At 35.5% G+C, this 23,532-nt stretch overlaps 1 protein-coding gene across 1 annotated transcript in view; it reads left to right on the forward strand.

Annotated features, from left to right (window-relative positions):
- The window catches only part of NaPi-III (Na[+]-dependent inorganic phosphate cotransporter type III), a 93,347-nt gene that overhangs the window by 40,577 nt on the left and 29,238 nt on the right, over positions 1-23,532 (forward strand). The window contains exons 6-7 of the mRNA XM_069826279.1: positions 19,103-19,285; positions 21,573-21,692. Of these exons, the coding sequence (XP_069682380.1) occupies positions 19,103-19,285; positions 21,573-21,692 (303 nt within the window). The remainder of the gene's footprint in view (positions 1-19,102; positions 19,286-21,572; positions 21,693-23,532) is intronic.

Here is a 23,532-nt window from a genome sequence, read left to right on the forward strand (position 1 = left end):
AAAAAAAAGATTGTAGAGGGAATTAGTTTTAGCTTCACGTTTCCTGAATTCAACTAAATCGTTTGAAAAGAAAATCACCTTGACATGATTTTCTAGGGGAATTTACGCGTGCTTCCACGTGCTTCCTTTTTTATATGGAGGTACTTTCAGGGTTAACAGACCTCTACCGTTGTTCGCCATCAATAGGTATCTGTTACGCAAACGACTAGAGCGTCGAATTCTCACATTGAAGACCCGATGAGGTTAAGTGGAATTTATGGTGTTGGAAAAATGCTTTTGGAGGTATTCTTACCTTCATACTGCTCCAACATTTATACGTTAACTATCATTCTTAAAGTGAAACGGACATGGTCATATTGCCACTGTGATGTGCTCACGGATATTTTTAATCGACGAAAGACTATTACACTTTTATTACGTCATAATACTTTTGACCAATAAACGATACGGAACGACATATTTCAATCATGGCTGCTTAGCCTACAGTTTTTATCACCTCCCTAGCATTTATTTTTATCACCTCCCTAGAATTTGTTTCTTTGTTTGCCAACATTGTACTTTCAATAATTGTACCTTTTAAATTGATTCATGTTTATTTCGTCATCCTTAATTAAAACTTTTCTATCATTTATCTTGTTTATATTATTTAAGTTATGTTATAGCTTCTGCTGTATGAGATTATGGAAGAGTTGAGTGCTAATATTTTGGAGTATTAAATATAAAGAGTCTCCCGAAGTAGAACGTACCAGACAGCATTTTATTCATATAATTTATAAAATATTATTAATTTTTGTTGACAACAGTTCCAAGTGTCTTATTCAATCCCATTTAATTGCTAAGCAATGTGAACACTTCGGTTCCGACGTAGTATCAGGAGAGATAAAGCAAAATGAGTTTGCATTACTGCGCCAGCTGATATAGGAATAACCGTTCATCTTTAAATTAGAATAGAAAACCAGAGTTTACAGAAGATAAATTTTCTCATAGTTCATAATGCAGGATGAAAATCAAACACGATCGAATTTTGACAGAGGAACGTCAGAACGGTTGCTAGCCATAACCCGCCTATGTTTGAGGTACAAGAGAGAAGAATTGTAACATTTTAACATGAAAGGTTTATTTTGACTGCACTGATGGTACCATAGAAACAGAGCTTCTTGCCTTGTGGTTTTCCAAGTGGTCTGTATCGCTCCATTCCCTGTTTAATGTGTCACGAGGTTTTCCATCACATCCATTTGTCTAGTCTCCTAAATTGAAACAACTCATCCTGTCTGTGGTTTTCTGTAGTTTTCCAAAAGTGCTAAGACAATAAAAAGAAATGGGTCACAGATCTGCATCTTCCCTCCCACATACATTTCAGTATTTTCCAAATTAAAGCCTTGAAAAAATCGAAGTCTCGGTTTTCGCGTGTCACCTTAGCATACTTGAGTGTCACTCCGTACAGCGCAAGGGCGGTCGTATGCCAACTGAGCTATCAATGAGACAATGCAATAAATTTCATGTTAAATAGCAACGTATGATTCATTCACCGTCTAAGTGTAATGATTAATTATTGTTTGTGAACACTGCAGAAATCGGAAGGAAGGCCTTCCTCTGGAGTTTCTACCATTGCATTGTTCTCATTTACAAGCTTACTGAAACACAGTTGTCTAGAAACAGGTCGTGGCCTATTTTCAGGTAGCAGTGCAGTCCGCGCGAGACAATTAACATGTGTTGTACCGACCTCGATTGCGAAAGAGACACCATGACCGTGACTACTGTGTCATACATCCACTGGGTGATCCGCAAGCACTGCACTATTACGTAGCCTGGAAGTTGTTACGTGGGCGAGTTATATTTAGAATATGCGCCGCTCAGGGGAACTTGTAAAGGAAATAAAATGTCGGTGACGACATGACTGTACAGGAAAAGACAAAACCTAGGAAGCAAATACAGTATGAATATATGGAATATGTTGTTTACGACACGTGTTGCATCGTGAAGTCTGAATTGAAAACGAAATGTGTAATATTTTGCTTTCTCATTACACGAAGTATAAAATAAATAATTGTGATAATACGAAAAATATACTTCGTGATTTTAATGAAAAAGTTCAGTCTTAAACACAAAAAATGACCGATCTCTTGTAGCGTGAATTTGTCTAACAGGCAAACATTCTGATGGGGGCAGATAAAAAAGTTATTTTTTTTTCTTTCACTATATTAATAATGTCAAAAGAAGTGTTTATACAGATTTTGGCCGCTCCACCGCAATTACGAGGGCCTTAAAAAATAAGTTCGCCAGGGGCCGTTAACAGAAAGAAAACACAGTTTCGTTGTAAAAATTTATTGGAATAGACACAGCAGTTCTTGAGCTTTTTTTTAATATATTCCCCACTGGAACTGAGACATTTGTCTTTCATATCATGGGATCGACAGAGAGGTGCAGACAGTTGTCAAACGCTGGTTCCGATCCCAGGCGGCTGACTTCTACGTCACAAGGATACAAAAATTGATCCGATGGTATGACAAATGTCTCAATTCCAGTGGGGGATATGTTGACAAATAGCGCAACAATTGCTGTATCTGTTTCAATGAATCTTTCCATGCCATTGTGCTTTTTGTCTGTAAAAGGCCCGAGAGAAAATCACTTTCTGGACGACCTCGTAATTGCGGTCGAGTGGCCAAAATTTGTTTAAGCACTTCTTTTGACATTATTAACATGGTGGAAGAAAAAAATTAACTTTTTTTGTCTGCCCCATCGGAATGTTTGCTTGCGAGTTCACTTCGGGCAGCTCCTGGTTCACACGACTAGGGAAAGGATGTTTATTTCGCATCTAATTTGCTCCTTGAATATTTCTTCGTACAGATTATTCAGACAGAAAAACAAAGGAAAAACAGAGCGAAGAAATTTCTTCACGTGTAAACCTAAACGGAATCAACCGAAGTCTTCCGAAGGCGTATGGCAACCGATCATTTTTTAACACTGTACAGCGTATGGCAGCTGGTCATTTTTTTCTAAGACTGTACATTTTAAGCATTTCTGATATAGAAGAAGTGAGTTTGGTCATGCAGTCTGTCTGTCTGTCTGTCTACAGCGATTTCTCGTAAACTTTTTCTCTGGTTTTGTTTATAGCATTTACGTTTCAGTTCGTCTGGAAATGATGCACATTGAAATAGCTATATTAATTTTTAGTAAACTATTAATGGGTATTTATTTGTAACCAAACACAGTGTAGATTCATTGCGAGAAATATGAGATGATTTTGTTCTTGATTTTATTGCGTAGCATGAACAGACAAATGAAAGATTAAGTTCGTATCAAACTGACTAGAAACTGTTACATACAATTCGTTACGAACTTAAAGTTTCTTCTTCTTCTTCTTCTTCTTCTTCTTCTTCTTCTTCTTCCGGCCAGATGATGGTACATGCAGTGAAGGAGACGACAAGTTCTTTGAAGGATTAGCGCTAATTAGTTGTTAATTATATCCGTTTCTTAAATGAATACCTGTTACTAATTGTAAATGTCCTAAGCTTCTTTAGAAGTTCACGTACGCGTAACGAAGTCTTTCGAAAGTTTGAATGAAACAGAAAGGAATATGTTTAGAGAATTGTAAACTCTAATATATTTATATGATTTTTAAATGTAAATTTTCGTAAACGGAAAAATAATACTAGAGATTTTTTATTCGTGTGCATACATCCAAGGTGAATAAGTTAACTAGAGCGGGCCCGGGTTCAAATCCTGGTTGGGACAGGTTATCTGGTTTAGGTTTTCCTGGGATTTTCCCTCAACCCATTAAGAATAAATGCTGGGTAACCTTCGGCGTTGAACCCTTCATTTCATTCAGAGCTAGATAAACATATTAGTTGATAAAGCGTAGTAAAATAAAGCACTAAAAATGAATTAACTCATTGATATGAACATAATTGGCCGAATTAGGAGAAAAGATTGTAAACAGACGTAAAGAAATGACATGATGGAGAGTAAATTGGGCAATAAATATTCCTACATTACATGCAGTAAGAAAGTAGCCTAAAGGAACAAACCAGCATAGTTAACATGCTGACATTTCCGCAGTCTTAAAAAAATACAATTAAATTGAATTCAGTATTATTATTTGGATAATTAAGCCAGTATACTTTATACTTTATATATCGGTATGAATTTTCGCAAAGAAAAAAAAACTAAAATAAGTAAAAACTTATTTCTAACGTCAATTTAGGTATTTTTAGATAGGCCTACTATAAGACCATCAATTTCCATAAATCGTGTATAGGCCTATACGAATTTATTTTCATGTATTACATCTGGATCTCTGGTGAGATAGGCCTAATATCTGCGATTTTATGTTTTACTTCAATTTTAGGCCTATATGATATACTGTATCTTCGTTTTCTAATCTCGGGTCCTCCCCAGCCTCTAAACTCATTACTTTCATCCTCATTTCCTCACCTGTCTCTAAAACAGAATTTTCGTGGACAAGGAATTTCACGTGAGGTCCTCTCATTCACGGAGAGCCTTCGAAATTGTCATCTAAAATATAAATGTGATATACGAAAGTTTGTAAATTAAAATCCCTGTGGAATGAAAGTTTCCCTTCGCATATATTATAAAAATAAATAAACCTTGCGTCCTTCCAGAGAGATGTCCTCCATAGTTACCAGACCTCTTCCATATTCACAACTGCAGACACTTGTTCGTATGACTTCATTATTCGTCGCCTTGCAGAGCACTGTATCATGTTCCACAGTTATCTCGGCACGTGCATTTCAAAGTTAACGAGTGCTGTGATCAGTGGCCGGTGCAAATGCGGCCTTCAGAGCAAGTTCACTGAAATTCCGTTTGACTACTTCGAGTTCTAAAAAAAAGCCAATAGACTGAAATATTGCCATGAATCATTTAAAACACCGCTCGACGCTTTTTAATAGAACCAAACGCATACAGGATCTTGTCCACCCCTGATAAACAAAAGTGAGTCGGGCTCGTGTATGTCACTGGCACAATCACTGAGCACGTGATTGGCTCGTGCGGAGGTCGCTCATCTCTTATGACGTCATGTAGTCGTAAGTCCACGGCAAGGAGCCAATGCGGAGCCCCCACCCGCTACCCTGCCTTCCCCGCCTTCCGTCACTTGTACAAAATACACTATGAGATGACCCAATGGTAGTAGTGGATGCATAATTATGGCGCCTCGCTTGCAGTTCTCCGAATTCATGGAGTTGTGTAATGAGGTTTAGCATGTTATGTCCTCCGATTGTTATATTGTTTTGCTGTAGCGATGTATGCTAGAGTCATTCTACCTCTCTTTGTAGAGCGACTAGGGTACTATTATAGATGGAAGAAAATTCCATCTGTTTCCGCTGTACAGATGTAGATAGGAGGATAATATAAAAATGGATTTGAGGGAGGTGGGATATGATTGTAGAGACTGGATTAATCTTGCTCAGGATAGGGATCGATGGCGGGCTTATGTGAGGGCAGCAACGAATCTGCAAGTTCTCTAAAAGCCATTCATAAGTAAGTTTTCGCATTCTTTCGTTTCAGTTAGGTTAACGTTAATTATTAAATTAAATCGTGTAGATCTCTCAACCCAAAATATTTGTCCAGTTTTCAATTGGACAGAGTTACGCAATAATAGATCAACCGACAATTTGGTAAAAAGGAAAAGAGAGAGAGAGAGAGAGATTTGCACAAATCTGTTGGTGGCAGGCTAATTTAACTAAGAAAAAATCAAGAATGCGATATCTGAATTTTGCTGCTATTTATAAGCAAAAATTTGTTTAATCCATAAAATTCATTTATTTATTTTCCTTTGAAATATTAATTCAACTGCTGGTCTCTTATTAAAAATCGGTTAGCCTTTTTGGTATTATTTGTGCTATTTTTTTGTAATAGTATGAATATTATAATACTTCTTGCATAAAATGTTTTATAAAAAACAAATTTATTTCAATGGCCAATATCTCGAAACAGGTTTTTGGCGCTTGGTGTGTTATTGCGTAACACCGTCTAATTGTAGATACTTAAGGCTACATGTATGTAATAATGTGGGTAATATTTTATGAGAAGCACGATATATTCTTCTTGTTTCTCTGCCGACTAGAGTTTTTGCAAAGTAATTCGTACGACTATTATAGAGCTTTGAAAGTTTTCCGTCTGAAGTTTTCAATTGGAGTATAATTGTTATATAGGCTAAGCAATAATTATTTTCTCTTGTACAGTGACTTGTTTTTTTTTACTATACCATGCAGGCTTTGCTTAATGGTAAGTTTTAGTTGCCATGGTAATATTTTACACTGCATAGGTACAATCAGGACATTTTGATGTCACTTTACAAATGTTTCTGGAGGCGTAATGTCTATCTTTAATTAATCATTCTACTGTCTGTAAACAACAATAAAACCTTTGATACAGTAGTTACAAATACACTGTGGAATATCCAGTAGCACAGAGGATATTGTAATGCTGCTGAAAAAAGAGCTATACAGTCACGAAACCATCACCATTTTTCTAACAATCATTGATAATATATGTTGTGTACCACTCCAATTCTTCATCCTCACTAAATGGTATGCACCCCTGAACAGAATGAGAACGTTCGCAGCCGAACCAAACTGAGCTTAGCCAGTAAAAGCCGAGGTTTAAAAACGTCCATTTTTCTGGTCCACCTTGTATATAAAATGTGATATTATTCCCTTTTATACCTCCAGTAAAGAGATACTCATATTAAAAAGAATACTCTATTTCAAGTTTATAATTTACCGAGGATCAAGTACTAATATCAGATAATGAATGGACCATGCTTGAAGAGCATTGTGTGATTTGAATAAGACAACAGAACACTTTAATTTAAAGATATCTCAGTCAAAACAAAACAATGGCATTTCTTGGAAATTCCCTGTGAGATCTAAATTGGTGTGAAAAGCCAAATTTTAGAACAAAGAAATACTTTCAAATTCCCAGACTGTCAAGTAAGGCTTATCCTATTTGAAGAGGCACTGTAAATATAATCTATAAAATTGAACGACTAAATCTATTGTAAGGAAAAACAAAAAATTGGAGACTAAAACTAGAAACGAAACGAGGTTGACATTTTACAAAACTCTAGCTGCATCGGGATCCTTATGCAAGCAAGACTGCAGGCCGCTGAAGTGAGACTTTTTAGAGCAACCTTGGGCAAGAGAGAATGAGAAATGAGGATGAAGACATGAACTTGGAATATGCAACGCCAACGGGTAAAAGAAGAATTGGTAGACTAAACATAAGATGGTCGGACCAATGACGTATCCAAATGACATAGTTTGTCAAATATTCGACTATTATATAATTATTATTCTTTGTATTGATGAATTAAATCTCAGTGGAAAAGTAAGTGTCTTATACGGACCTTTGGAAAAAAAAGGGCTAAGGAAGAGAATGTCATTGTACGGTGCAGATACATGGACATTACGACGAAGTGAAAAAAGTGACTAGAAGCATTTGAAATGTGGATATGGAGAAGAATGGAGCGTGTGAAATGGACAGACAGAATAAAAATGAAGTTGTGCTAGAAAGAATGGGTGAAAAAAGAATAATGCTGAAACTTATCAGGAAGAGAAAAAGAAATTGGCTGGGTCACTGCCTACTGAAGAAATGGTGAATGGGGAAAAAAGTTCTAGTCTGAAGAAGATATGAGATGGTAGACAACATTAAGATACGAAGATCGTATGCGGAAACTAAGAGGAAGGCGGAAAATAGGAAAGATTGGAGAATGCTGAATTTGCGGTGAAAGACCTGTCCTTGGGCAGAAAACTATGAGTGAATGAATATTCAGATAGTAAAGTGAAAATTTTGCCTTCGTAACGTTCTGTCTTCTCCTTTGTTAGATCACTTCCGACACGGATAATAATAATAGTACGAATCAGATAGAGTTTAATAGTCCTTATAACCACCAGACGTTTGAAGTCTGTAGTGTTCCGCCTTCATGCTGCGTACAAGATATTCGACAGCATCGAAGTTTATTAGGTATCGCATTCAACCAAAACATCCGAGTTATGTTCATTAGAATTGAGGTCAATAACAACGGGTGATAATCTTCACCCTGTTCTTCAAAGCACTCAGCACAGTGTAGACATGTCAATGTATTGATAATTTTCATTTCCGTCCAGGGAAATGCAACAAAGCAGGATACAAATGATATCGAAGAGCTGTCGATATACCATAGCTGTAGGGAGCACCTCAGTCCATTACGGTTGGTGGTGGTCACAGTTCCTTAATCAGTCGTTGTAATTAAGGTCAAACTGGAGAACACTGCACGGGTCGCGTTAAAGGCTCTGGCTGATATGCACATCTGTTATCAGGGAGTACATCTCACTTGACTGTATTTTTCAGAAGAAGAACAATAAACTGAAGACTAACATTCTAAATGCGCTAAGTGCCCATTTTTTCAGATTTAATTTTATTCAATCTAAGGGAGGAACATCCATATGATCTTCAACAGAGGAAATTATCTTCAAAATATGTGACTTGTTCTAAGTTAATAAATTAGTATTAAATTGTAACAAAACTAACATAATTCAATTTAAATCCTGTCCAAATTTAACCTCGCAAACTTCAAGCGCAATAATTAACAACAGATCCCTATTAGGTACAACAACCAACTTTCTTGGCTTAAAAATCGATAATGTGTTAAATTGGAAAAATCATATTAAAGAAATTACCCTCAAACTAAATTCACCATGTTTTGCTATTAGATATATGCAAAAGATAGTAAATATCAGTATCTTAAAAACAATATCCTTTGCATACTTCCGCTCGGTAATCAGTTTTGGAATAATATTCTGGGGAAATTCCACAGATAGTAATAGTATATTCCTACTATAAAAAAGAGTAATTAGAATAATAGTAGGTGCCAAATCCAGGGAATCGTGTAGGACTATTTTCAATAAACTACAAATAAACCCCATGGCTTGTCAGTATATATATTTTTTTTTTCATTAATAATCTTCCTCGTATATAATCGTGAAAACTTTGCAAATACGCATCAGAAAATTACTTTTATACTCCATCGGCAAGTCTATCGTGCTCTCAAAAAGAAGTGCGTTATATGGCAGTAAAAATTTTTAATAGCCTCCCTATCGATATAAAAAATGAAACTCAAAACATAAGATTATTTAGGGCCAAATTAAAGAAGTACCTAATTTCTCACGCCTTCTATTCTGTAGGTGAATTCATAACATTCAACAACTTACTTACTTACTTACTTACTTACTTACTTACTTACAAATGGCTTTTAAGGAACCCGAAGGTTCATTGCCGCCCTCACATAAGCCCGCCATCGGTCCCTATCCTGTGCAAGATTAATCCAGTTTCTATCATCATATCCAACCTCCCTCAAATCCATTTTAATATTATCCTCCCATCTACGTCTCGGCCTCCCCAAGGGTCTTTTTCCCTCCGGTCTCCCAACTAATACTCTATATTCTGGATTCGCCCATACGTGCTACATGCCCTGCCCATCGCAAACGTCTGGATTTAATGTCCCTAATTATGTCAGGTGAAGAATACAATGCGTGCAGTTCTGCGTTGTGTAACTTTCTCCATTCTCCTGTAACTTCATCCCTCTTACCCAAATATTTTCCTAAGCACCTTATTCTCAAACACCCTTAACCTATGTTGCTCTCTCAGAGTGAGAGTCCAAGTTTCACAACCATACAGAACAATCGGTAATATAACTGTTTTATAAATGCTAACTTTCAGATTTTTTGACAGCAGACTAGATGATAAAAGCTTCTCAACCGAATAATAACACGCATTTCCCTTATTTATTCTGCGTTTAATTTCCTCCCGAGTGTAATTTATATTACGCTTCATGAAATTGATACTAAAACTTTGTGTTGTACTAGTAGACTATATTGTAAACCTCTTCTGTATGCTGTATATTTCATCTAGGCTGTGACTATAAATTAAGACTTCATAGTAGTAATAAGTTTTTTTGACTTGCTTCATATTCTAGCTGTGAAGCAATATGAATACCATGGAATGTTAAGAAATACAATATAATACAATGAAAATAGTATACTAAATTGTCTTTGTCGTAGTTCAACTGTACGTGACTCATTCGTGCGTCAAAAGACGGTGTTGTAGGTATCTCAACATGCATTTCGCAGTGTTTTTTCATCAATATCTCAGAAAATTGTTTTTGGCACTTATCACATTTAGAATGTTAGATCCTCAATTGTTTGTATACATCTGAAGTCTGATTTAGTGTAGTATGTTACTAGTCAGCGGTGTATGCAATGGAGGAAGAAAGGATCTGGCCTTCTACCCCATTATCTCCTGGCTTAGTTGGCCTCGTGAGTGATGCCTTTTGGTGTCGCATATGAGGTTCAGATATTGTATGAGAGAGTACTTATCAAGGACTACATACTAAAATTTAACGAAAGATTTACGATGAGGAATAATTCTATTTATTATTTCAGAAGTGTTCTTCTTTATTTCATTCTTCTGGGTATTTTTCTATGGAAGTTTATCTCCTACTATTGATATTGAATCTCTATGGCCACTCATACGTATTTACCCTTTTAATCCTGTTTTCGGACAATTGACCAAACAACAAACAAATATCTTTCTAAGACCGAAGGAATCACACAAAGGACTCTTAAGACCTAAACAGTCCTTTGTGAGCTTACCCTCATCCATTTAATCTTGATGGCCTTTACCTACTGGCGCGTGCGATAGACTCTAGATAGTATACTTCTGGCCGTCTAGATGGTTAGCCAGCAGCCAGCGAATTTTTGTATGTTCGACAAAGCAAATGTTTGGAATTGTGTGCACTGAACTTGTGCCAGATTGTAGCGATGGGACGTGTGCCTACTCCAATTATGTAAATCACTGCTCCACGTTGGAGGGGCGGCTTCTGTAACGCGCTAATGGACATGGTTACTGAGTTACGTAATGACGACATATCAGATAGTCTACTTTGAAACATAAATGATATCTCCTACACTGTAAAAAATTTTGCTTATCAATTTAAGGTTCTCCACAATATTACAAATGGTAGCACTTGCGATTACAAATGTGGCGGGTTTGATTGGTTTTGAAGAAGTGCCTTTCATTACGACTTAGACTGCATATCTTGTCATGTTTTCGTTCTGTTGTATTTTAAGCATTAACTGTGTCTCGTGCTTCCACTTGATCAGGAAGTCTCGCCAGTTGTACAGGGCTATTGCAAAAGACATGACATTTTTATTGTGTATATCAGTGGTTCCCAAAGTGTGGGTCGTGAGATGGTTTAAAAACGCCTTATTAACATAAATTTATTTTATATTTATAAACATAAACGCTAACATAAAAATATATTTCGGTAGTTATAAAGTGAGAAGTATTTAATTTGATAAATATATACGAAATATTAAAAATAATACCGACACATTAAATTCTAAATTCAATAACGAAATGTGCTTGTTTTTCAGAAGGTTCGAGTATCTTCTTAAATCTGGACTAAGTATTCGATACACACACAGTTATATCACAGTCTAGTATATACAGTCACGAAGCTCAGTACGTAGTAAATATACATCCATGGATATAATTTAGTTGCTAACCATTAGGATCGCTAATATCGCCTCATTACAGACAATGCGAAATAGTACCGGCACAGTCTATTGTTCCTAGCACCATCACAACTCAAGCTTCGTGACTGTATAAACTAGACTGTGGTTATATATTTTTCAAGTTCGAGATTTCTCGCTTTTGTTTTGATGGCAATCATAGACGAGGAACTTATTTTGCGTAAATACGAGATTGCAAAAGTTATATTGCAAGCTCAAGTCATTCTTTTGACTCAGAACTGGTCTATGCTCTGCGAAAAAAAGGTCTAGCTTCAACATTCCATCAGCAGGTATATATTTTAATTAATTTTTCCTTCACTTTTTTTAATTACAACAAATTGAAAGCAACCGTCTAAAAACGGATTCAGTATTCATTTGTGACTGTCGTAATTGTTTTCAGTTTCTTCCAGAAAAGTATTCAAAAGCTGTTGTTTAAAATCGTATTTTGGATGGTATTCATTGGTTTTGAATGAAATTATAGTTCTCTGCAATTTTACAGGGATTTGTATTTTTCGACTGGGGTCAAGAACGCTAGTGGAGCGGGGTTCCAAACAGAAGCCTCGTCCAAAAGTTGTTCATGCCTTCAAAGCATTTGAGAACCACTGGTATATACAGTACAGTACCTTTTTATACATTGCACCTGTATGAATGATTTTGGTGTCGTGCAACGTCATTAACTTGGAAATTTTTATTCAAATGACAACACTCTTCGAAAAGTAGCCTAATTACACTAGTCGCCTGGAATCTGAAAGCGTAGTGGCCGTTAGCTTCGTCTGTAAAACAGAGTGTGGATGCGCGAACATATACTATAGTACTGTTTCTACCCACCGCGTGACGTCACTCATGCTTGCAGATCGCAAGCGGTAAGTGTACTTTATTACTCGAGTCTGTGTATCTCAAAAAATGCTCTCCACAGCATCTGTAATAGCATTTTTAGTTCTTCAAGTGGATCATTCCTATATATGTTGTCCTTCAGAAACCCCAGATGAATTAATCACAGGAATTCAAATCCTGCGAGTTAATGTTCATTCAGGTAAAGTTCATTTTATATCATGGAGTGCAGGTTCACAGAAAGAACTTTGCCGACAGACTTTTCTGCCCCTACTAATTGGTTGTCATAAATAAATGTCTTCCTTACTGTGACGGAATCTTGTCTTCGCCTGTTAGTAACCAATCAGAACCCTAGCTTAGAAAAATTGACAGGCTCCCTTCATATCCACGTGGAAGGATAGTCCTTTCTGAATTCCAAGAACCCCGTCAATTAGCACGAGAATATTTGAATGTGGCAACTATGAGCATTGGGACGGGGTGGGATGGTCATAGGTGTTTGTGTAGGAAGTCGTAAATCTCTTAAGTGGGCGTTCAAAGGAGGCTTCCGCCATTTCTTCTTCGTCCTGTCCTGTTATCAGTTTGATCACATTTTCCTCCCCTCGCGTATGTGGTGCCTAAGAGGTTACGTCCATTTTCGGCTTTCCCCCCCCCCCTTCAAAATTTTCTAGAGCTCCTTCAGTGGAGCAGCGTAACCCGGAGTGAGACAAGTGGCCAACAGGCTTGGAGTTCATATATTCAGTTTCTTTCAGCACCGAATCCTTTGTGAGGATGCGTTTTGCGTACCTTTTAAATTTCTCCTCCCACTTCTCCTCTTTCAATTCAAGCCTCCGAACTGCACATTATGATAGTAAATAAAGTATAATCTAGATCGACATTCGCCGTATGTGATCTTACCCCATCTTGAAAATATTTCTTTCATATTTATTCCCATACCGTAAAGAGTTGGAATGAAGTCATAAAGGACTTGCAGGTTTGCAGTAATTGTGACATTCGAGAAGAGCTGTTCAGAAACTCCAGTAGATGAAAAAGTGCATCACACTCTAGGCTACATTTTTCAGGATGTAAAACACTTTAATATCCTGAGCCCCACGTACGCTTCTATTTATTAATAATAGCTGTTTATATGGAAATCAGCCTGATCAGAGAGCCAAATGTAATCGGCTACTGTAGGGTTCACCTTAAAAAACTGACAAAATTATTCACAAAAGACAGCATATCTTTGTTTGTCACTTGCAGCTAGTGCTTGTTTCAATTGAACTTTATATGAAAATATTTGTAAGTATTTTCGGATTATTTTTGAAGTGGATAATTGACTTAAACCGAGTTGTTGCAACAGATGTTCAACAGATTCCTCGGGGCTACGAGTAGGCGCGTGCGTTACATACTCAATGTTTTCAGATGTTCTATCGAACTTCGGTCTGCCAATAACATATTTTTGCTGCCCAAGACGGAACCTATTTCTTCATCATTATTTAAATTCTCGATCGTCGTGGAATTTCACTCTAAACTCAAGTTGAACCACTAGAGTGCTGTCAGATTGATAAAAACGTTTCATACAAACACCATCTGTTCGAAAGTATACACTGTTTTGTTTATTAGCAGTTGAATGCACCGCTAATGCTACAAAAAAAACTCTTCAAGTCTATGACATTGCGGTATTTACATTTTAAAATACCGCGTCTTTTTGTAATGTCCCTGTAGATGTTTTTCTTTAAGTACTGTATCTAAACAATAATATCCACCAGCAAAAAGTATCAATGACTTATAATAATAATAATAATAATAATAATAATAATAATAATAATAATGAACTGGAAAAATCTATACAGCCTAGCACATTGAGGTCTACAAAGAAATCAGTAAATCCAGAAAATTATTATTATTATTATTATTATTATTATTATTATTATTATTATTATTATTATTATTATTATTAGTTTTCGAGAAGATTAACTGTAGCGCGATGGTCGACTCTTGATTCAGTAAGAACGTTATATCTGATCGTTCTGAACAGCGCGGAGATTATTCCCTTTCTAATAAACCGATAAAAATGTTTGTAATCCACAGCCGTGACAGTGTAGCTCCTTAGTGGGCCCCTTTGTCTGCGGAATGCGTAGAGAAAACGCTCTGCACTACATCACGATAACTCATAGTTATCATAATTGGCCATCAACAACAACATTTAGCCTCTTTGGCCCGTTCTATTCTCATCTTGTAGGCCTAAAATATGACACAGAAGCGCACAGAAAAGATACAAGAGAATGGTACGCACATTTCAGAAGAAACTCACATTTCAGGAAGTTGAAAACGATTATACTAGATTTTAGTTACAAAGCATTAGTATTATAACTTCGGATAATGGATTAGTAAACATACATATGGGTTTGTGAACATATATTTGCGTTAGTGCATTCCCCCAAAGCATCGATTAATTTAATTTGGGCCTATATTGTACAATATAAATAAATTAATAGAAATATATAGAATTAACTTATGTTTACGAGACGTCTATCGGATTGACGGTGGCATGCTAGCACATCGATTGTATTGAAATTTACTTGTGCACAAGATTTAATTTGCATGAAGGATCATTCACTTTGTTTTCATTGGATATAAAAACTATCATTTTTAATTTGTAAACAAATGTTTCCCACGTTCATCCGCAATTATCGGAAACCTGTCATGTTGTCGTCACTCACACACATACACACACAATTTCCTGGCTCCTCAAACAGTAACAATTTAAAAAAAAAAAATACAAAAATGGTGCTTGCATTTTTATCACTTTCTGCAATATTTAGTTGACTACGTGATCAGATCTAATGCCCTCATCATGTGCTCCAGAATGTATAATTTTTGCTGACGATGTAGGACATTCACTTGCAGATCGACGATAGCGAGACGATGTTGAAAGATTTATGGAATTTTTACAGAGAGAATACTCGTAGCGCCAGAGAAATCTGTCCTAACACCATTAATTTAGGGTTTAAGCCACAGTCGCATTTTGCTTCTCGACTTCTAAAAATGCAACAAACTTTGAATGTAAATGTGCAAAAATGCACAACCACATTGGACTTTAGAAACGAAGATGTTAATGGAGAAAATGAAATCAGATATGTGTTTGAACTAATATGAATTTAAATGAAATGCTAATGGCATGGGCAATGTTCAAAAAGGTATTGAGCAATAAATGTTCTGGAATTGATTTCAAAGAGTTGGTGCAATTCATGTAAGTCAAGTGAACACTTTCTTCTAATTGATTTATAGGCTATAATTCCATCGCATACTGTAAATTGTGAGCGAGGATTTAGTTGCATGTATCTTGTAAAAACTGGAATTAGAAATCGCCTTTCAATAAAAGAATTAGCACTCAGCTAACAGTAAATCTTGAAGGACCTAGTAGTAAAGAATTTCAGTGTTTAGAGTGCCCATAAAGTGTATTTTAAAGTGATGTAAATTCAGTAGTAATTGATACTTACACAAGTACATCTGGAGTGTGATGAGATGAATTGAAAGTAATGAAACTCCAAGAAACAAATTACATAACTTTTTATTTCTGCATAGTTTATTAATTTTATCTTTTGCACAGTTATTTATAATATTGCACAAGCATTTCGCAATTTGCACATATATAATTTTTCATTTGTGCATTTTTGCGACAATTATTTATTTTCTAGCTTAAACCCTGCATTAATTTTTGTTGTTTAGTCAACTGTCTGAAGACAGGTCTGGGCCCCACAAGTGACACTAACAAGGCAACTAGGCCAGAGATAATGGGGTAGGGTGGTCAGTCCCTCCATTACGTACATCGCTGATTAGCTACATATTACACTAATCAGACTTCAGATGCATACAAACTATTTGTTCTTCCTATGACACATACCGTCAAGTGAGATGTAGTGCCTGATAATAATAGATGAAGATACCAGACAGAACCTCAATCAGAGGTGCACTATTAATTATACTTGAGAATTGCAGAGGTTTGTAACTGGCTAACGCTATGGATAATAATTAAGTGTCTAATTAATTATAGAGTATCTCAAGTGATTGATTAGTAGATTTTTCAAAATAGACATAGGTAGTCTAACTAGTAACTAATGCATTGGGGTTCGCCGCGATTGCTCGGCAACTTCTCATACATAAATGCCGAGCGGGAAGATTTGGTCCACTGGATCGAACGGAAGAAGGTAGTAGCAGCAATTTACGTTTCCTCTATTTTGTGAAATGACGTTTATTTGGGATGAGGTCAGGTTGACAGTGCATTACAACTGAGACTAGGGATGTACCAAATGTAACGCTTCAATGTTAACACTCGTTGCTCTGCTTAAAATTTAAATTTATAAAGTGTGTTTTTGCTAGAATATAGTCTGGGTTAGTTCCTTTCTGCGACTCAAGCGGAATTATCTGGTACAATAAAGTGTCACAGCATCTTGTCTTAATTACACCCGTGTAAGACAGGCACAAGTCGCTGTCGTAACCTTGTGAGTTACGAAGTGGAGCAAAGAACTCATAGCTTACCTAGATTTGAATCGGGAACCATTTGACTGCTATGAATGACCTCGGCACGCAACAGCGATTAAATTAGAGGAGATTTCTGGTCTCGAACACGCAACCCGTTCTATTTCAAATTCAGATAGTGTTCCAATGGACATGCAATACTTTACGAGAGTATATGTAGCGTATTGTTTGGTTTTTAGTTTTGAGTATATAAAAATTAAATCTCTGACTTTTCTTAACTGGTTTCGATTTAATCATGCCCATTTTCATATTATTGCGATGTACCGAAGTACATATATTTCCGTGTAGAAATTCTGCATTATCATATGATGAAGGATCGGTGCAGCGGAGAAAAATTCTCTCCGGCATCGGGATTCGAACCCGGGTTTTCAGCTCTACATGCTGACGCTGTATCCACTAAGCCACGCCGCATTCCAATTCCGATGCCGGATTGAATCCTCTCAGTTTAAGCTCCACGTCTTAGTTTCCCTCCACCGATCCTTCATCATATGATAATGCAGAATTTCTACACGGAAATATATGTACTTCGGTACATCGCAATAATATGATATGCGTATATAATCACTTGGTGATTTAAGACGGCGCTCATTCCGTCGGATCCCGGCCACTTAGTCACTCGTAATGAGTGCACTTCTGCACATTAGTATGTTGGACATTGTGTCACGGCCACACATCTTTGACACAGTGCATGAGGGTTGGCCACTATAGGCAGCCATTCCAGTATGGAGAGAGCAATGTGAGCCGCGAGACTTGTGACAAAAGCCTCTAAAGGCATAGCTATGACCCTAGATCATATGATCTAGGCTATGACCTTCACTCGTAAGCTTGAGGGGGGACCAGGGAGGGGGTATCGATTCGCTACATCTCCGTAAGAAACGAGGCTGGCCTTCCGTCACAATATTACGTAGCGCTATATTGGTGTTCTTTGAAAGCACTGCGTTGTTGAGTTTAGTTTAATCAAAAGTGAATGCGTTTATGTTACATATTAATTTTGCTTAAAATTACTCATACTGAGAGAACACTGGAGTCATTGTTTGTAGAATTAAAAGAGAAACCGTTTTTAAGTTGACTTATGAAACAAAATGTGCTTACAAAGATAGGAGATCGACACCACATTTACATATTAAAATAGCGGGTGGAGGAAGACAAAATTGAAAATTTCAATTTTCATGGTATAATAAATATTCTTGGCTAACAGGGTGATCACAGGTAAATATGTTACACTATGTATTGTTTTACCTGTATTATGTTTTGGGGTGAAAATGAATGGTCATTATCTTCTTGTGGGGTCATGTTATAAAAATGTTGATAAAAAAGCGGTTAAACATCTGCTCTATAAAAAGATACAAGGTAAGCAGATTTTTTCAGCCTTCCCAGCATTTACACCTTAGCTTCGCCATTGTTCTTATTCTTTCCTCACCCACTCTTTCTATCACAGCTTCATTTCTTATTCTGTCTGTCCATTTCACACACTCCATTCTTCTCCATACACACACACTCCTAGACGTTTCTCTTCAATCGTCATAATGTCCATGTTTCTGTCCCATAGTGCCACACTCCACACAAAGCATTTCAATTAAGACATTAAGTAAGTTTTATTTTGTCGATTATGCATATTTGTCGTCATTTGTTATGAAAGAAACATCTTAAATAACAAAAAATTTGAAATTTTATAAACAAAAATGAAATCGAAATGCGAATTTACCGCAATTGTTATGTTCTTATATTTTTCAACTTGGCTTCTTAATCACTTGATTTTATGAACCTTGTGCCAATATTTGAAGAAATCGCGATGGAAACATATTCTTTTAATAGTATGTAAGTGTTACATTATATAATAGCTTAGAAAGATACATTTTCATTTTTCAAGTCACAGAGGAAAATATCAGTATAACATGCCATATCATTAACGTACCGGTACCCATCATCTGTTCACACTTCCTTCACTTCGTATTACTTATCAGATTCATATCTTGTATCAATAATGGTGTGTATGTAGAGAGCTCTGAACACAATTGCAGTACTGTAATTACATTGCAAAGAAAAATTTGCTATAGCATAGTATAGTGGCATTATAGTGTACATAGATGCGAGTATGATCCTGGTATCGCAGAAATAGTTCTCTTCAAAGCTACAATCTTAAAAATATGAAAATTAATGTAATGGTATTGTTTTTGCAGTGGCGTCCTGGTTCGTCTCACCAGTGCTGTCTGGTTTGATGTCCGTAATCCTGTTCAAACTGATCCGTCGGTTCATTCTTCTCACGCCACACCCTCTGGTGCCAGGCCTACGTGCCCTTCCTTTTTTCTATGGGATCACAATTTCCGTGAACGTCTTCTCCATCGTCCATAATGGACCCAAATGTGAGTAAATGTAATTGAATCTTGTGCTTTTTTTATTTATCAATTTATAGTATACAGAGAGATGGTGAATGGATAATGTTAAATAAAGTTTTGGTAAATTTATTGTACCTTCGTTGGAGATTTTCATTACAGTTTCATTAGCAGATTATTGGGTTTTATGATAAGAATATAATTATTTCAGTGAGAAGTCCATTCTGGCTAAAAAAAATCTTCAAATTTGCATATATACTTGTGAATGCTTACCAGTACTAATCTTGTTGTCTACTGTTCTTTATAAAAAAGGAAGAAATTACTAAATAAATGTTTAAATAGCGAACAATAGATAATACGTGTAAGGTATGCATGTACACTGTTGAACTGCCTTACAACGACATCAGTTTATATGACAGTAGAGTTGCCAACCCTCCCTTATTTCCCGGGATCTCCCGTATTTGCCCCTAATTTTTAACAGTCTCCCGACTCCCGTGTTTTTCTTCTCTTTGAGCATTTTTCTCCCTTATTTTTTCAATGTAAAAATCATTTTTCTAAAAATTTGATTTAGCCATAAATGATGATTGTTTTTAATATTTTTATATTTTATTAATTAATAGTTCAAAAGTTCATAAACTTAATAATTAAAACTGACATATGCACAAATAGTGATTATACACAATAAATATACAATTTAATAACGAATTTTCTATCATATAACTATTCAATTTATGTTGGTTGAACTTATACTTACTTCTCATATGATGATTGTTTATATGATGAATTTTGTTCTTCGAGAGATACATTGAAATGTACAGTCTTTTCGGGAGGTAATGCATGCCGGTAATGGGTTTTAGTGCTCTCCTGTTTAAAATCAAAGAATATTAATATTATAATTTTGGGAAAACTGGCTAGTTTTGTTTTGTGCATACCAAGTAATAATGTTCATACAAAGAGGATGTTTTATCTCATGAACAATAATTGGACACATGTTCGAAACAAGAGTAGCTACAACACATCTAATCAAATCAAAGCTGCAAACTGCAATTGACTTCAACTATTACGCAAGACAAGATCTGTCGCAAAATACACTTAATTTAAGCCTAGAAGTGTAGATGTGTAGAATAAAGTTGCTTTTTAGTACAGTAACTGAACTGAATAATTTCCCAATTTTCTATATGAAATTTGATCAATTTCTTAATCTCCCGTATTTTCTTCAAAAAAGTTGGCAACCATAGATGACAGTCTATCTATAATGTCAGATAAATCTATCAATCTATAATGTCAGATATTTGTTGATTCCAATTCCTCATGAGGCACTTGCTTTTCTGCCATCCTTAATACATGCATCCATATCATATAGTATAGTGTTATTGCCTTTCTCCATTTTCAATATAATTTTCCAGAAACGAAAGTATTTTACGATTTCAACACATGCTTGTTCTTGAGGAACGATATATGCGCGTACAGCAGACTTGCGAAGAGAAAAAAATGACTATAAAAAGGAAGGTGTTTGGTATAAAATAAAAAGTGGAAGCAGTATGAGAAATAGAAGGAAAGGCCGATGTGTGGTCATGAATTTGGTCTAGTTAAGTCTACAGCCCAAATTTAAATTCATTTTATATAAAATATGTAAATTACAGAGTAAAAATGTAAAGACTGTAGTGTAGGCCTAATCTAGTGGTCAAAATTGTGTCATTCCTACCTTTCTTGGCTGATAGCATAATGCCTTTACTATACATCTCGGCTACAAACACTCGTTTATAAGACAATATTTCAGGTCTCTTGGATGACGTTATAATCAAGTCCTATTGTATTGCAATGCTTCATTTTTAGTTGAAAGTAAATACAATTTTCCCATTTTAAAATATTATAAATACATAAATTAAAACAAACATTAATACTGGAAGTTTTAATAATGTAGTTAACATTCAGTAACAGATTAGAAAAGTAAAATGAGAATATATACATATAATCATATCACTTTGTGAAAAAAGCATCAAACTTCAGTATGAAAAAGAAAAAAAAAAATACGTCAGTAATGAAGTTATTTAAAGAAAAGGTATCATTGAAGATGAAAGAAAGTACGTAGATGTAAGCTTAATTAGTTTTTTTTAATAACTATCAAAAGTGTAAGTGCACATTCCTGCCTCTGTTCATAAGTATTATGTAAATTAAATTTACAGCAAGTGTTGTTTTTAATGTAACAGATAACTTTCATTGTCCTCAGTTGACTAGTATCTCACTAAAATTACAAATACAAAAAAACCCATGAACATATATTTATATATACTGTAAGTAATTTAATTTGTTTCAGTATTGTATTTTGACTACATTCCATGGTGGGGGGCGTTGATTATCAGCGTAGGGGTAGGGTTGATTTCCATGCTGCTTGTCCAGTTTGTTCTGGTGCCATACCAGAAAAAGCGGATTGTTGGTAAGTTTTATCTTTTTTATACAGACACAGACACGCATTAAAAAATAGCCTCACGCTCTTGAGTGTTGTTAAAAAAATCTCCAAAAGGAAACAACCAATTGAGTATTTGTGTGTTATTCATGTAATTGCTTTATTTTTAATATTTTATACACATTAAAACAAAAAGCAACGGTAGTTCTGGTAACAAATTTCTTACTGTCGTTGTTCCCTGTGGTATCTATAAAAAGCCTATCCGAGATAATGTAAAAGGTAATATTAAAATAATATTTTCCTTTAGTGAGTGAATTGCATGCAGCTAATGTAGATAATGTGATATATCATAACATAACAGCCGTTTTATTGTTTTCTATACAAATGACTAGATTATATAATATAAGTAATTCTAATTGAAAAATGACCCAGAATAGGATTCAGTAAGAAAGTTATACTGTTTTATTTATTACGAAGTGTTAATTTAATTCATTTAATGACAGTAAAGATATTCTATTTTATAAAATAATATATATTGTATGTATATTATATCATCTGGCATACAGTTCTGTTCATATCGTTTCTTTTTTGTTTTATTTTATTGGTTGTTTCTTTGATTTGGGGATAGACATTACATTATGAGTACAGTAGTAGATTGGTGGTTGTGCTAGTTGTCAATGCAGTAGACCTAGTGCTTCGCAGCACTAGAAATCCCCTCTTCAGTTGCTAGGTGGGCCATAGAGTCATTCTCTTGCCCTGCTGTTACCTTGTCACATACTTCTGCATGGCAACAGTGCTTGAAGTGGTTCTCAATTGTCAAAGAGATGTGCTAGATTACTGAGTTTTACAAATTTTTAGAGATAATATTCATGTTAATTTTGTGTCATGTTATCCATCTGTTGGAGTAAAATTAACTTGACAGTATTGCTACTTAAATAAACTTTTCAATTCTACTTAGGTAAGGCACTGTTTGACATTCATAAAATCACTAAAATTTGAGTACTATTATAGCAGTTAAATAAGTTAAGCACCATATGTAATTTGTATTGAAAGAGCTATGTTGTAGTCATCACTATCCATAGTATTTTTATTTAATAGCACCCATTAATTTAAACTATGTCTTGTTTCTTAAAAAAATTAATATAAAATGAGAATTAACATGTTCTAGGCCTAGGTTATATTGTAATTTATTATCAGTTGTGTAGTACCGGTACGATCAGCGTGTCTGGCTGGAAACCAGGTGGCCCGGGTTCGAATCCCGGTCGGGGCAAGTTACCTGGTTGAGGTTTTTTCCGGGGTTTTCCCTCAACCCAATACGAGCAAATGTTGGGTAACTTTTGGTGCTGGACTCCGGACTCATTTCACCGGCATTATCACCTTCATTTCATTCAGACGCTAAATAACCTAGATGTTGATACAGCGTCGTAAAATAACCTCAAAAAAAATAGTACCGGTAATTGCTGTGTGTTGCTTTCGACCTAAAGTATCTGGGTTTAATCTTGGCTGTATGTGATGGATTTTTAGATAGCAGATTTATTGAATGTAAAAAGATTCATGAATTCGTAAGTAAAGCTGAATAAAGGTAAAATTGTGTGTCTGGGCCTGCCATTACTCTGTTGTCAAGTCTGTTGCCAACTGTTGATATATATATATATATATATATATATATATATATATATAAAACCATGATAACTAGTGTGGAGGCCTCTGGTGAAGAATGAAAACATGTCTATTCTATTCTCACTAGTTCACTAGCTTTTATGTTAGAAGTACCCATCTATGTATTGCATATATACAAGATGCACAAACTGATGATGAATAGATGTTAAAACAAGAAGATTCGGTGACCTAGTTGTCAAGTACTTGGCAA

The sequence above is a fragment of the Periplaneta americana genome, chromosome 5 (genome assembly GCF_040183065.1).
Source record: "Periplaneta americana isolate PAMFEO1 chromosome 5, P.americana_PAMFEO1_priV1, whole genome shotgun sequence".
Taxonomy (NCBI): Eukaryota; Metazoa; Arthropoda; class Insecta; order Blattodea; family Blattidae; genus Periplaneta; species Periplaneta americana.